This window comes from Brachyhypopomus gauderio, chromosome 10 (assembly GCF_052324685.1).
Source record: "Brachyhypopomus gauderio isolate BG-103 chromosome 10, BGAUD_0.2, whole genome shotgun sequence".
In the NCBI taxonomy this organism is placed as follows: domain Eukaryota; kingdom Metazoa; phylum Chordata; class Actinopteri; order Gymnotiformes; family Hypopomidae; genus Brachyhypopomus; species Brachyhypopomus gauderio.
This window is the reverse complement of record NC_135220.1, coordinates 2,522,131-2,537,485: the sequence shown is the minus strand read 5'-3', so window position 1 is coordinate 2,537,485 and position 15,355 is coordinate 2,522,131. Positions and strand designations below refer to the sequence as shown.

The 15,355-nt window shown below is 44.8% G+C and overlaps 1 protein-coding gene across 2 annotated transcripts; it reads right to left on the bottom strand.

The window, feature by feature from the left end:
- Positions 1–189: 189 nt before the first annotated feature.
- On the bottom strand, positions 190–12,950 carry pan2 (poly(A) specific ribonuclease subunit PAN2). Of its 2 annotated transcripts, none has more exons than XM_077018659.1 (26): positions 12,696–12,950; positions 12,008–12,302; positions 11,550–11,719; positions 11,238–11,358; positions 10,826–10,903; positions 10,323–10,593; positions 9,766–10,111; positions 9,452–9,548; positions 9,105–9,224; positions 8,716–8,835; positions 8,306–8,434; positions 7,902–8,092; positions 7,494–7,642; positions 7,115–7,221; positions 6,813–6,911; positions 6,218–6,300; positions 5,239–5,380; positions 3,814–3,951; positions 3,564–3,623; positions 3,384–3,474; positions 2,907–3,064; positions 2,568–2,711; positions 2,032–2,211; positions 1,779–1,872; positions 1,437–1,637; positions 190–1,133 (listed from the first exon to the last, which is right to left on the bottom strand). In XM_077018659.1, exons 2-26 carry the CDS (start codon positions 12,293–12,295, stop codon positions 1,099–1,101), a joined length of 3,612 nt encoding a protein of 1,203 aa, XP_076874774.1. In that variant the 5' UTR covers positions 12,296–12,302; positions 12,696–12,950; the 3' UTR covers positions 190–1,098. The 2 variants fall into 2 exon arrangements, with proteins under 2 accessions (XP_076874774.1, XP_076874775.1); XM_077018660.1 differs by having other exon boundaries at positions 191–1,133; positions 6,227–6,300.
- Between the last annotated feature and the right edge of the window lie 2,405 nt (positions 12,951–15,355).

Sequence of the window (15,355 nt, the reverse complement as noted above, 5' to 3'; positions counted from 1 at the left end):
TGATTTGTTTTTGACACTGTCTGTCCAATATACCTGACAAGGTATTATCTGCTGTTTCTGAGTCACTGACTCTTTTTTTTTTCTTTGCAGTTTTTCAAATTCAATAGTTTTGATGCTGTTAGTCCTGCCAGCAATGAGAGAAGTGACAATGAACAATGACCCAAACCCAAAGAATCCAATGTTTTATTCAGCTGCCTTATCAAAGTGTTACAAAAAAAAAACAAACAAGCACATGAACCAACAAATCGCACTTAATTTGCTTCCAACTAGCTGATCACTCTTAGCCCAGAATTCAAGAAGCAATTGAGAAGCAATGATTGCCGTTTCAAGGAATATCAGATGTACACACACGCGGGACTGCGTCCAAACCTGCGTGCTGATCTACTCTGTGTGGGGGCGTTTACACCTTATGTGATGGCTGGGATGCTGCAGATAAAAAATCCAAACATGGATGATGTATATGGACACATTTTGGGAAATTGAAATGATTTCCGAAAATGGGTCATATGCATAAATACTGTCCAAAAAGACGCATAGGTATCTGTCCCCATCAAAATGCGGACACTGATAATTGAGAACACATTTAGGTCTCCGTAGTTAATGTATTTTTGTGAAGCTTTCTGAAAGCTCACCAGTTTGCCTACCAGAAAATGACTGCAGCAGTTCAGAAATACCACACTAGTGATACCACTAGTGAATGAATAGCTAGGGAATGAACAAGAACAGATGAAATTATGTGCAGTATTGGCCCTCTGGGTGAGTCCTGGTCCTATAAAAGCTGTAGAGAGAAACACTGTCTGAATATTTTGATTACGTTCAGCTTAGCCTCACTGAGAAAACCAAAATAATTTTTGGATAAGTATGTCCTCCTCCGTCATACTGTTCGCGAACTGCACACGTTTGTGTTTGTGTGTGTGTGTGTGTGTGTGTGTGTGTGTGTATGGGTGCCTCGCCAGGATGTTTTTTGCTGTGATGATCTCTCTGGCTTTGAAGCACGTGTAAGAGCAGGACTAAAGCCACAATGCTGGAGTGCTGGCAGGATTCGCCGGGCTACACTGCGGCAGGAATGCCATGGTCTCCAAGCAATGTGCAGTCTGATCACAAGCCCAACACTGAGGGAAACACAGCAGCACCTGGTAAACACATGAACAACAGTGAGGTGAATCGGTGGCGCTCAAACAGAGCTCACTTTACAGCCAGCACTTCATTTTCACAGTACGGAAACATGATTTTAATAAATCAAAGCAACATTTGCAATGCCTTGCACAGAATATAATACTGTATTGGCATGTATTGTAATTTACAAAGTGATACTACACATCGCTATATGTTTTTTAAAAATGGACAAACACATTTCTTACAATACTCCAAAGAACCTTCATCTCCTTGGACACCTTCGACAAGTTCCCTGTCGTGTTCGGGTGGTGGTCTCGTACCTTTCGGGCTTCCCTGCCCATCTGTGGAGTCAGTCTCCGGCACCTTCCAGTCCAGCTTACGGCCCTTTTCATACAGCCCCTTCAGAACCTTCCGGAACTCGTCCTGTCCCGCACGGCTCAGCTCCAAGTATTTCCTGTACAGCTGCAGGGCGGTCCGGGCATCTTCTATACTGTCGTGGGTCTCACTCTGAATGTTTAGATCTGAACAAGAGCACCGTCCAAAATGTCAATGAATCGATAATGAAGAAGTGGAGCGATCCTGTTGTGTGACAGCGAGAGCAATGGCTCTATACGAACACAGAGAATCTGTGAGAGACAGGTGTGACAAAGCAAAGCACCCACCGAGGAAGAACCAGGCAAGGAAACGCAGCGAGATCATCCTTTTACGGGGCATGTGGAAGAGGTAGACGGTGTCGATCACCTGGTCCTTCAGAACCTACGTGCAGGGAACAAATTTATATGGTGCCACCCTTCCACCCCAGACGCACCCCCAACGTTCCACAGTCTTTGTACTGAGACCGGGAAACTACTCTAAAGGTAGCAGTGCCCTTCACAAAGCACAAGGGTCCTTATCTGACCCGAGAAGAGAACCCACCAACAGGTTAATGACCCGGAAGTCCTTCTGTAGCCCATGGCCAACGAACCGTACTCCAGTGTCGATGAGGAAGCGGAGCTTGAGGTAAGTGGACTTCAGAGTGGTCAAGTGTTTCGAAGAAATCTTGGCATCCAGGTCCCCAGGTTTGATGCCCGAGTACTGGGTCAAGTAGTCAACCACCTGGTAGACAGCACACAGGCTGAGTTTGTGAAAGACAACTATTATCTCCACTGTGTAGAACTTTATATATACTGTACGCTCCTTTCATGCTATGCAATTAAGGATGAAAAATTTGGACAGGTTAGGTTATGATATATCCTCATATATTCTTGCTTTTAGATCTGTATTACAGGAATATTCAATGAAAGGTAAGCTGGTTTAGAAGAAATTTTTTATACTTTATTATACCAATATTATATTTATACCTATATTTAAAATATTTCCAAATCCATGACATAATGCTCTCTCACACACACATCTACACATGCATTCACAATCTCCCTCTACACTAAAGTACAGGCAGGAGGAAGCCTCACCTGCTCTTGTGTTGAAATGTAGTCATCAATGAAAGGAACGCCCTCATTAGGCCCCTGTCCTCTCACACAGGTGATGCGAGCCACAGACATCTGACTGGGCTTAATGGTTGACTTGGTGCCGTCACTCCGAAGCTCTGCCTCTTCCTGTTTGGTCACAGGCACATACGATTGGTGGAATAGATCAATGGTTTAATGGCTGTAATGGCTGAGGGCCACTAAACAGGCAACGACCCAGTTATTGCAAATCTGCTTGTCTGAACAATGTCCTGTGTAATTCTGACAAATGGTGGTTGTGAGATGTATGGAAGGCCCAGGCGGAGGTCCGTTTTCTTCACCCACCTGATTGAGCGTGACAAACTCTGCATCCAGGCCCACGAGGTCTCCTGGCTGGGGCATCTCACTGACCATCAGGGGGATGAAGGTGGCATGACTCTTCCTCTGTTTTCGAGCAAGCGAAGCCTCGGTGAGCAGCACACTGGCTTCAATAGGGTTCTTAACTGTGGAGGAACATGCAGGAACGAAGTCTGACAGTGACCAAACACGCCGGATTAACATTAAACACTGTCTAACATACGGGCTTGTTCATCTTTAGATATTTTTAAAGCAGGACTTAAAACTCATCTTTTTAAAGTGGCTTATGGATGAGATTTGTAAATTGTAGTGTTATCCTATATTTTTATGCATATCTATCTGTATTTTTAATTGTATCTTATGTGTACAGTGTCCTTGGGTGTCCAGAAAGGCGCATTACCAATAAAATGTTATTATTATTATTATATGCACAAAATGGAAACACTTGAGCTTGTGAGGTCTTACTGCGCAGGTCATATCTGGAGTGGTAGTTCCTCTTGGCGTAGTAAATTATAGCAGGCACCTTCCAGTTCACGTCAAATTGAGCTGCTTCAGTCTGGGAGACACATAAAGACTTTCTCAGCAAAAACAGAGAGGAGCAGAAACATCAGCTGAATTCGAGCTAACGTGCGCGTCCATCTTTACCTTGTCAATGGGCTCGATCAAGAAGTCATTAAAGAGGTACCACTGCTGATGTGTTACTCCCTGGACAGGAACACAATTACGGGGTTACTGCAGTGAACAGACACACATTCGAGGCCAATGTGTATTCATTTCCACCCAGCTCTCACTTTCAGATCAAGCATAGAATAATAAGGCTTTTCATTAAATCCACTTAGAATTAAAAAACCAAGTTCATCCTGAGCTGAAAGTTGGCGAAGCCACGCGGTTTGACCTCTTTCCTCTGGTGGTACGTCTCGCCCACTTTGATATGGGCCACAAGATTCCCCCCCGTGCGAGCATCCAGGATGTGGGGCACCGTGACCACCAGGTCGTAGATGGCAGCGCCGCCCGCCTCGTCCTCCGCACTTAACTACGACAAGAACACAGTATTCACCAACACTTAACTACGACAAGAACACAGTATTCACCAACACTTAATCTACGACAAGAACACAGTATTCACCAACACTTAATCTACGACAAGAACACAGTATTCACCAACACTTAATCTACGACAAGAACACAGTATTCAACAACACTTAATCTACGACAAGAACACAGTATTCACCAACACTTAACTACGACAAGAACACAGTATTCACCAACACTTAATCTACGACAAGAACACAGTATTCACCAACACTTAATCTACGACAAGAACACAGTATTCACCAACACTTAATCTACGACAAGAACACAGTATTCACCAACACTTAATCTACGACAAGAACACAGTATTCACCAACACTTAATCTACGACAAGAACACAGTATTCACCAACACTTAATCTACGACAAGAACACAGTATTCACCAACACTTAATCTACGACAAGAACACAGTATTCACCAACACTTAATCTACGACAAGAACACAGTATTCACCAACACTTAACTACGACAAGAACACAGTATTCACCAACACTTAACTACGACAAGAACACAGTATTCACCAACACTTAATCTACGACAAGAACACAGTATTCACCAACACTTAATCTACGACAAGAACACAGTATTCACCAACACTTAATCTACGACAAGAACACAGTATTCACCAACACTTAATCTACCACGTCTGCCCGGGAGCCTGAGCTAACTAACAGTGTTTCTACTCTATACAGTCACACACAAGTCAACACAGACACCACATTTTGGTCTCAGCCAATCCGCTCACAAGACCAAGGTGCAAAGAGCAAGCAGAGAGTTGTAACAAAGTGTAACAAAACCAGCTACAAAAGGTGCTCTGTCAGATTTATACACACTTGTATACCATTAAAGTCTGATAAAAGATATGAAGCACAAAGTTTGAATGTTATTCCTGCAAAAAGTCACCTGTTGAGTACTTAAATGACCACTAACTCAAGAGCACTCAATAACACTTCCTCATTCTTAAATTGAATGTTTATCTGTTTGGTTATTTGTGCTTCTTTGATTCCTGTAGTTTAGTAGCAGTCTGGGTCATGGGTATCTTGGATTCTGACCTATCTATGTTACTATCTAGGATGCATTCTGTGAACAAATGCAAAACACTTTGTGAGTCACTCTGAATACGAATGTCTGCTAAATGCACAAAATGTAAATATAAATGTAAATGCAATGAATGCAGTACGTTTCCCTACAGCCAGCAGGGGGCGCTTCTGCGCGCTAGCGGCCTCACCTCTTCGGCCTCGGGCCAGCTGCACACCTCCAGGCCGTGGCTCTTACTGATGCGCATTCTCACACACAGAGGGATCCACACGTGCCTCAGGTCCTCGGCGCACGTGTCAAAGGTCAGGCCCTCCACGCCCCCCAGCTCGTCCCTATTCACGCCATGGGAAATGGAAAAGACGAAGGATCACACAGATGAATGCGGGGGACGGATAAAAGAGCGGAATGTGGCGGGAAAAGCGATACAGCTTCCTTATGTTGTTTGTAACTGTGGTAACTTTGGTAGCTTTTGTACATTGTTTGGTAACTATGTAGGCATTTTACAAAAAGAAACAAATAAAAGCTGTGTAGCCAAAACATCACAAAACAGACAACACGTCAGCACAGGTGAGAGAAACACAGGTGAGAGAAACACAGGTGAGATAAGCACAGGTGAGAGAAACACAGGTGAGAGAAGCACAGGTGAGAGAAGCACAGGTGAGAGAAGCACAGGTGAGAAGCACAGGTGAGAGAAACACAGGTGAGAGAAACACAGGTGAGAGAAGCACAGGTGAGAGAAGCACAGGTGAGAGAAACACAGGTGAGATAAGCACAGGTGAGATGAGCACAGGTGAGAGAAGCACAGGTGAGATAAGCACAGGTGAGAGAAGCACAGGTGAGAGAAGCACAGGTGAGAATCACAGGTGAGAGAAACACAGGTGAGATAAGCACAGGTGAGATGAGCACAGGTGAGAGAAGCACAGGTGAGATAAGCACAGGTGAGAGAAACACAGGTGAGAAGCACAGGTGAGAGAAACACAGGTGAGATAAGCACAGGTGAGATGAGCACAGGTGAGATGAGCACAGGTGAGAGAAGCACAGGTGAGAGAAGCACAGGTGAGATAAGCACAGGTGAGAGAAGCACAGGTGAGAGAAGCACAGGTGAGTTGAGCACAGGTGAGAGAAGCACAGGTGAGTTGGTAGTGGAATGCGGGGGAGGTGACTCTTACTCTACACACCACTCCGATGGAAGGGGATCCCTGGGCTTTGGGGGTTCTGCAGCTTCCTTCTTCAGAGCCTTGTTGAACGCATACTGCAAAGACACACACACACACACACACACACACACACACACACACACACACACACACACACACACACACACACACACGGGGTGGGGGTAAAACAGCACATGAAGACACACGGGGGGGTTAAAACAGACTAATAGGCACAACAGCAAATACAGAGGGCAGAGACAACAACTATGACCTACAGTCATCTGCTCAGTCCAGCCGTGAAACGCGACAAGATGAGAATGTCGAGATGCAGTGTGTGGAGATGCAGTGTGTGTGTAGATGTAGTGTGTGTAGATGTGTTGGGTGTGTAGATTTGGTCTGTGTAGATGTGTTGAGAGAAAGAGTTTGTGTGTGTGTGTGTGTGTGTGTGTGTGTGTGTGTGTGTGTGGATTTGGTGTGTGTGTGTGTGTGTGTGTGTGTGTGTGTGTGTGTGTGTGTGTGTGTGTGTGTGTGTGTGTGTGTGTAGATTTGGTGTGTGTGTGTGGGTGTGTGTGTGTGTGTGTGTAGATTTGGTGTGTGCAGGGCTGACCTCTGCTTGGGTCTTCCAGAACTCTGCCTCTTTGACGCTGTTCACCTCACAGTTTATCACCAGTACGTCAGGCAGACAACGGATGTTTCTCGTCTGCACCTGTGCACAAATACACACACACACACACACACATCTCGAATATCAGTAGCAAAATAGCAGAAACTGCAAAGTTATACAAAGTACTGCTGGAACCCATTTTGAATTTTGCCTCCCTACAAGACAAGAAAGAGTTCATAATCATACACGAAAAACAGGCATTGGACACTTGTGAGGAAGCGGCTGAGAGAGACGGATGGACTTACTGTGGGCTGGTACTTCTCACAGTTTTCACACCAGGCTTGTGTGCTCTGCTCCAGACAGATACTCTTCTTCAGGATCTCAGTGAAGTCATATTCCTGGATTACCTTGTCTATAAAACACCACCAATCAATAACTTAATACTGTAATATAATATAATAACAGTTCTTAATGTGTTACAAGTCACTCACGGCAAATAAGGGGATTACAAGAAAATACAGGGAATGACGGGAAGTGGGGCTGAACACAGCTGATGTAAAGTCTGACTTCTGCTCTAAGGTGCTGTGCCTGGATATACTGCTGGTCTTCGTCTACTCATAAAGACTTTAACACTCCTGTCCCTTCCCCCGTGGTGCACTGGGGGACAGCAGCGTGTGTTCTAACCGAGGGAGCTGTGCTCGGGGTAGTGCATGGTGAAGAGGAGGGTGAGCGAGGACCGGACCGTCTCCTTCCCACAGCGACACAGACTGCTGTTCTCCACCTCGCAACCAAACAGCCGGCCAATCACGGACTCCCCCGATGAGCCGAGCGCACTGTGGAGCAGACACACACACACACACACACACACACACACACACGGCAAAGTGTCAGGTGGCTTTGACTAGGTTGCAACACTTCAGGACACGCTTTGAATGCATCCATTCAAATCACAAAACAGAGATGATGTTCTCGGGTGGTTTCCGACACCTCTCACGATGCCTGTGGGCAGAGGCTGGTGAAGAAGTGACCCACAGCACAGGATTTTTAAACACGAGGGCCACCTGTGCAGTATTGTGGCCAGGGTCCTCTCACCTGCCCCTGTAGGCCTGGGGTCCTTCCTGCTCCAGGGTCTCTTGGTGCAGCTGCGTGAGGATGAAGCGGTTCCAGCTCTGGATGAGACGGCCCAGCCTGGCCTTGCCCGTCTGCTCATCCGAGTCGGCTAGGATCAGACCCAGCGCCGACGCTTCTGGAATGGTCCGGAAGGCTCGTAGGAAATTACTGGCCTGGACATGAAACACAATATCATTTCTGCAGACTTTCTGCGCTAACGCCAAGCCGGAATATTCTGGAACATTCAACGAATATGACACAATGTCTCGGCAGTGGCCAGTGTTACTAGGTTTGGGGCAAGGACAGTAAAATGATATGCCCTGGAAGACAACAAACCAAAAAAACTCCCCGATTGGACAGTATGATGTGTCAGCGATGTGTCACACCTGACAGGGATCTCCTCGACTCAGGTCCAGCATGTGAAAGAGAAACCCCAGCTCACAGGCCAAGCAGAACTCCTTCTGACACAGGTGATTCTGCACCAGGCATCGAATTGGCTCCAGGAAGTACAAGACCTGGACATCAAACACAAGCCAATTAACCATTAACCAACATCCCTCACGAAGTGACACAATTCTAAAGTGATTTTGGGGAAGACTGTAAAACTTTTCTGGGCAGTTCCTCGGGTCAAGGATGGCAAAAGAACACAAATCTGCATTACTTTTTTCATTCCTCTGTTCACATTACTTTTTACATCATGTTTTTACTTTACTTTCATAACATTACTTTTCTTTCTTACTTTACCTTAACAACTTTTAAGTAACTGTTCAACAACACAAACGACCCTGGCACCCACCTGGATCATACAGTTACAGTAAGCGTTGGGTATGTGGGGCTCCAGACCGGCAAACAGCGTTCTGTTGTAATGCTTGAAGTCAAAATCCTCTAGACCAAGTTTGGAGTACTTGATGGTGACCTGGTGGACATAAGCACAGTTATACTCTGCACTCTGACATTACACCACAGCAACAAGCCATCCATCAAGATCACAAAACACCCAACACGCCCTGCGGTCAGACACCTGATTCGGGTCATTACAATCTCCATAGTAAACTCACGAGTTGAATGAGATTTGCGGGAACAGGGACAATGATGAACCACGTCACTGATGCCCTGACACCAGAGCTCAGTAATGAAATGAGGGCTGTGGCACACAGTCAGCATGACAGCTCCACAATCAGATACCTTCCTGTACTTCTTTGGCACCATGTAAAGATGGGGCTCCTCGTCTCGGCCAATGGGAGACTCGGGAACTTGGTTGTAGCTGTCATACTCAAGCTCCACCTCCTTTATTTTGTAGGGGACCTGACAAACACACATACAGTTAAGCGCAAACAGCTGCTTAACAATTATGAGATTTAATCTCTTAAATATAATGAATGAGTATAGCGATATTAAACAAACAAATTAAATGATCATTTATATCTTTTAAAGAAACTGATTGCTGATTTCCAGGTGATATAGGCAGGCAGTGAATATTAAGAAATAACATATAAACTAATAATATGTAAGAGATGAATGAAACTGGGCACCTGATTTCTGGGGCGTGTGCGAGGGTTCGGGGCATATCCAATAAAGCCAACTGTCTTCATCGTCCTCAGGATCTCTGGGTCCACTGGTGGCGCTCGTCTAGGAACGGAGAGAAACGTTGCACTGTATGAGCACTCTCAGCCACTAGTGGGCAGCAGAGAGCAAACATGGACAGCAAAAGAGCCAGGTGTAGTTTGGGCGATCTTAAATATTAACAAACTAAGAAGTAGTTTGCGACCTTTACACACACACTCACAGACAGACACAGACACAGACACACACACACACCTCTAAGCTGTGTGTGGATGAGATGTACCTGGGACGGGGGATGGCGAGGTTACTGGTCCAGTCCGATAGCAAGGGCTCGGTACTGGTGAGGGGCATGGGCACCAGAGACAGAGGCACCAGTTCATGGTTCCAGTCCAGCTCGGGCAGAGAGTCCACCAGACAGGGGAGAGCCAGTTCTGTCTCTCGGGAGTAATCATTGAAGGAGACCTCTGGGGCACTGGACCACAGGTGCACACAACCGCCTGAGTCTCCAAAGGCCAGGGCTTGCTTGCTGGATGACACGTCGAAGCTCATGATCAACTGGCCCACCGTGTTCACGTGGAAGACATCAGCCAGGCTAGCCAGGCCTGTGGGCTCGCAGAACTGACATTGGCCTGCAGGGGGAGACACTGGACAATTTAGAAATTCGATGCCGTGCAAAGCTTGAACCATACCAGCATACAAGCGTGCTCCTGTGAGCCACGCAGGTGCTAACGGACATCGCAGAAGTCGGCAGCTTCGCACAAACATGGAAGAAAGAAGCTAATTGGGCACGAGTGCGTCATCCCAGCAGACCACATCTGGGGAGCCGGACACGCTTCTCACCTGTCTGGGAGATGATGGCCAGGCGAGAGGTGTAGGTGGGGATGAAGCGGAGAAACAGGGGGTCCACATGCACCTGCAGTGGTGTGACCGCCCGCATCATGCGCAGGTCGTACACCATGAGGAACCGGTCGCACGACAGACCGCTGAGCCCGCGGCTCGAGAAGCCACAGGCCGCTAGCAGATTCCCGTGAACGTCGAAATCAGACAGGCTGCCGGAGAAGGCGTCAAACTCGTGCTCCGGTTTAAATGTGCGCAGGTCTCGCAGAGACACCTGTCACACGAGAACAGAAGAGGCATGAGAAACGACAGCAGGAGATGAAAAAACACTGGCATTTTACTGTATGAATTAAAAATACGAAAATAAACTCTGTAAAATTCTGGAGGTAACTAGACCAAAACCATGGAAATCCCACCTATTTTGTTACAATTCTCAATTCTATGCAGTCCTTTGGGGACCATTCTCAAAGCATTATGTGCAAGCTCCTGTTTCAGTTTCTACTTACTTTGCCAGACGTGTGACCACAGAAGAAGAACCGGCTAGACTGTCTCATGATAGCCACGCCTGGGACCTCCACCGTGAACTACGTCACAAGACACAGGTCAGCAAGAGAGTCCATCAAAGAACAAACACATATTCATGCACGGAAACCACACAGTCATGTAAAGTATTTAAATAATACAAAATCAGTGTTATAAGATATTTATGAAAAGTATTCACCCAAAAATGATGAATACGGCACACAAATGAATATGGTAGTAATTAATAGGGCATGTACGTACAGCATTTTCAGCCATAGAATGTAAAATGTTAAGTTGCACCTACACTCACTGTTCATTAAGTACACATCTCAGTGTGTTTAATGCATTTAACTGTACATGTAATTCTTTCATTCATTCTGTCTAGGTTGATCGTACTTTCTGCGTCTCCTGCACAGTGTTCAGGTCCACCTCAGCCACATAGTTTTGCAGGCCCCCCAGGAGAAGGTTGTTGTTGCCAGTCAGCAACAAACAGTGCATGTCAGCACCTTCTTCCATTCTGGAGCATGGACACACACACACACACATCAGCCAGTGACATATTTCTGCCCACACAATATTAACTAGCAACTTAACAGAAATGTGCATCTTGTTTCTTTTTTTTTTTTACTGTGTTTTGCATAAGGCACTGTGCACTTCACACTCATAGAGCAAACATCTCATGCAGTTTGACGCTTTTGTGAAACTGACGGATAGTCGAACATGACGAGACCCCCGCGCGTGAGGCACTTGAGGTTACTCTTGGTCAGAAACAGGACGCCCGTGTCCAAGCTCTGCATGTGCCGGACGTCGTCGGTCGGATGCACCTGGAAAGATGAATAGCGACCCATCGTTGGACCAAAGAAGGAGCTTGCATGCCCCTGTGGGAGAAAAAAAAAGGGAAACACACACATTCACACTCACCACAGTGAATAACACAGAACGACCAGGACACTTTGAATGACGTCACTTAACTTACAGCATTCATTCATGAACTGAATTTCAAAGGTACTCTAATCACACGTGATGTACCTTCCGACGTTTTCCACATGGTTTCCCAGTGTCTCTTAGAAACCTCACGAACGGTCAGATAACACTGCCTCATTTCACAACACCGGTCGCAGTGATAACAATGGACATCCTTATTTGTGGTGAGTGTGTAGTCATACCCTGTGGTTCCCCATCCACAGAAGCTCTTCCTGCAGGTCGAAGTGCGTCGAGGTGACGGGGATGCCGACTTCCGCAGCCACGCTATGCAGCTCGGAGTACATTCCCTCCAGGAGGTGCACCGACTCGGACACGGGGACCGCCATGGCCTCGGGGTCCAGCTCCACTCCTTGAAGCAATGCAGGGTCAAGTCGCGAATCAAGGGCAGACTCCAAGCCGGGCTCCAGACTTCCATGCAGGCCGGGCGAATACTCGCCCAAGCCAGGATCCAGACCCTCAAAGTTCATCATGAGAAAGCTACGGGACAAATGTGACGAACACGCCTTAAAGCATCAAACAGTCGAAATTGTACAGATGTACATAGACATTATCTACACAGATAAAATGGACTGGTCCAGACAACAACGAATAACATTAGCTGCTTAGCTAACAGCAATGATACAATAAGGGAAAGATATGTACCAAATGTAATATCATAGCTCGGTATGCTCTACAGCAGTGACCACTGGTTCCGATATTTGCACCAAAGTCACGCTGAGAGTTTTGCAACCTAAACACCAACACTGCAACTCTGCTACTTATTACACTGCAATCCATAGCGTTAGCATAGCATGGTAAAGCCGTCTATTTTCGGGGGAAGGAAATTTCAGGGGGCAAACGATACATCCAGTTTATGAGCGAATTACATACTTGGATAAGCAAAGATCATCGTTTCATGATGCATTCGAATTCAGCCGAGCGCGAGCGCGTCCCGTCCATTCAAAATAACAACAACGCCCGTGTTGTACTTCCGGGTGCAGGGGCGCGTTTCTTCAGACTGCAAAGATGTTTGTATGTCACATACTGAGAAGTGTGCTGCAAGTGTGCTCCGAAAAAAAAACACTAATTTGGGATAGACCCCCCAAATGTCAAATATGTCTGTTAAGATGTCAGGCTTGACTAATTCAGATGAACGTGGTGTAAAGCCACTGTGGAAGAGACTCGTGTACGACGCATCAGTTTTCCCTCCGTCCAACATTTGACCTATAAACGAATAATCAACCTCACCAGAGCTTAATACGCAAATACCTCTATTTACCTTTAGATTAGTTTCAGACTCTTAATTAGTTAATATTCGCCTAGGAAAACTGTAATAGACTATAATTAGCTACAGTTTTGATTAACTTGATTTCATGACATTTTTGACTTGTCTATTTGCTATTTAAATACCGATACCTAACCCAAATTCACACACACAAAAGTTCTGCAATCCACAATTAAATCCAGTGTTTCATAAAACATATGAAACACTGAATTTATGCATTAAACTAGATAAGATAAAGTTAGGTAAAGGTAATTTTTTTGAGGGGGGGACAAATGCAGTTGTTTTCTTTTTTTGGGGGGGGGGGCATGTCTTCTTAAATTAATTTAGTTAATGCCGAAAGTCACATAGCAAAGGTATAACAGTGAGTAACGGAGTAACGTGTCCTTAGATTACAGTTTCACTTCGCCCGGGCACTGCGCGCAAACCACAGTAAAAGAGCACGACATTTCACCAAGTTTTAAATGAGGAAATTAATGTATTACGCTGAGGTTTCTAGGATTGTCAAAATGTCTAAACAATGCTGGAAATTCTACCAAAGCCATTATCTGATTTCAAAGGAGTTATCCAGTACAGTTGACAATGAAAGAGTTATCTCAATCGCAAATGCGTCATAAAATTTCTGTACGGGACGCTTTCTAGACAGCTCAAGACCAATGCAAGGTAACCTATTATGCAACTCATGTGTAATTCCCGTGCGGTTGATTTAGGATACATTTGCTGACATATGCACTAATACCTACAAATATATGTAATTACAATTAATTAAAAACCACCACTCTTTATCTTTTTCACGTCAGCCTTAAGGAGCGGCAGTAATAACACGGAAAGGCATCGGCACCTTAGATAGCTTTTAAACGGTCCGTCATAAGTACACAAACAAATTGTATTAGACTACATAAAGTGCATCTTAAACAACCTACAACTCTTTGGTGTGTATTTATACCTTATTTATTTCAGTAGCTTTCAATGTTTGTTTTTTTATTGAACATATGGTAGTGATGTTGAACTCATCCTTATAATAATCATCCACTTTCATCCGTGTTAAGGTTTATGCAAAGAAACAAGGTAAATCGCGAGTATAATCTGTAGCGTCTTTATGTGCGTGCAAACGAGGGAAGTCGGACTCTGCAGAGGAGTATGAATTCGGCACAACACCGGCATAATCTAATAGGGCCCTGAGGTCTTTCCTAAGAGGAAAACATTATGGTGTCTTACTTGCTACTGGCACTTATAAATGACTTTCAGTAGTTTTCAAATAACTTTTCAGTAGCTTAGACATCTGTGTGCTAGCTAAACGTAGGCACAAAGTCAAATGACACAGGCATAGGCACATGCCAGTGTCTGAAAAAAAGTCCTTGTCATATGCCACTGTCATTTGTACGTAAGATGCCGATAACAGTGGCATATTCCACTGTCATCTATACGTAAGATGTCGATGTCAATGACATATGTCAGCGTAACCTTTACGTAAGATGCCGATGCGTGTTATTACCGCTACTGGCATGATGGTTAATAATAACATGTTAGCAATAAATGGTTAGTAGCCTAATAAATGGTTAATAATAAGCCTGTCAGAAGTGACAAACCCATCAAATGTACATAAGCGCAGGGACCCTTAGTCGATTTTCTTTTCAAGTGTAATTTGTATTAGGCATAGGCTATACCAGTCACAATTACTTTTGTTAGTTGCGTTTATTTGACATAATCTGAAAGGGTCGACATGATTATAATTTCAGATTATTAAAATGTTTAATAATACATAGCAATCACGGCTGCCTTTACGTCTGCATCCCGAGCCACTCGTAACAGCTAGTTTAATAAGCACGAATGATGGTTTAATGCCGTCAATTCTGCACATTGTTGTCCGGTTTATTTGTAGCGAAGAGATTATAATCTGTTACAGATAACTTGCAAAAAAGTAACACCACAACTTGAACATCGAACAAACGGCCAATTCAAGAAATAAATAAGTAGCATTGGCAATATTTCTTTTTCTGTTAAAATTGTAGTGTAATTGTTTTATCAATGGGACTACAAACTGGTCCTGTCGTTAAATCTAGTTTTTACGCTTTCAAGTATTATATAGCTATCATACTCAATATATTTCTTCGAACTGTAGCTAGTTGGCAATATTTGGCAAACGTTTACGCGTGCTTGATGTTTACAAACGCTAATAATAAAAACCTGCATATTACACCCGTTCTTCCACAAGAGAGGTTTTTACGCATAGGATATTTGGTGAAAGTAGATTAGGAGACAGCGGAGA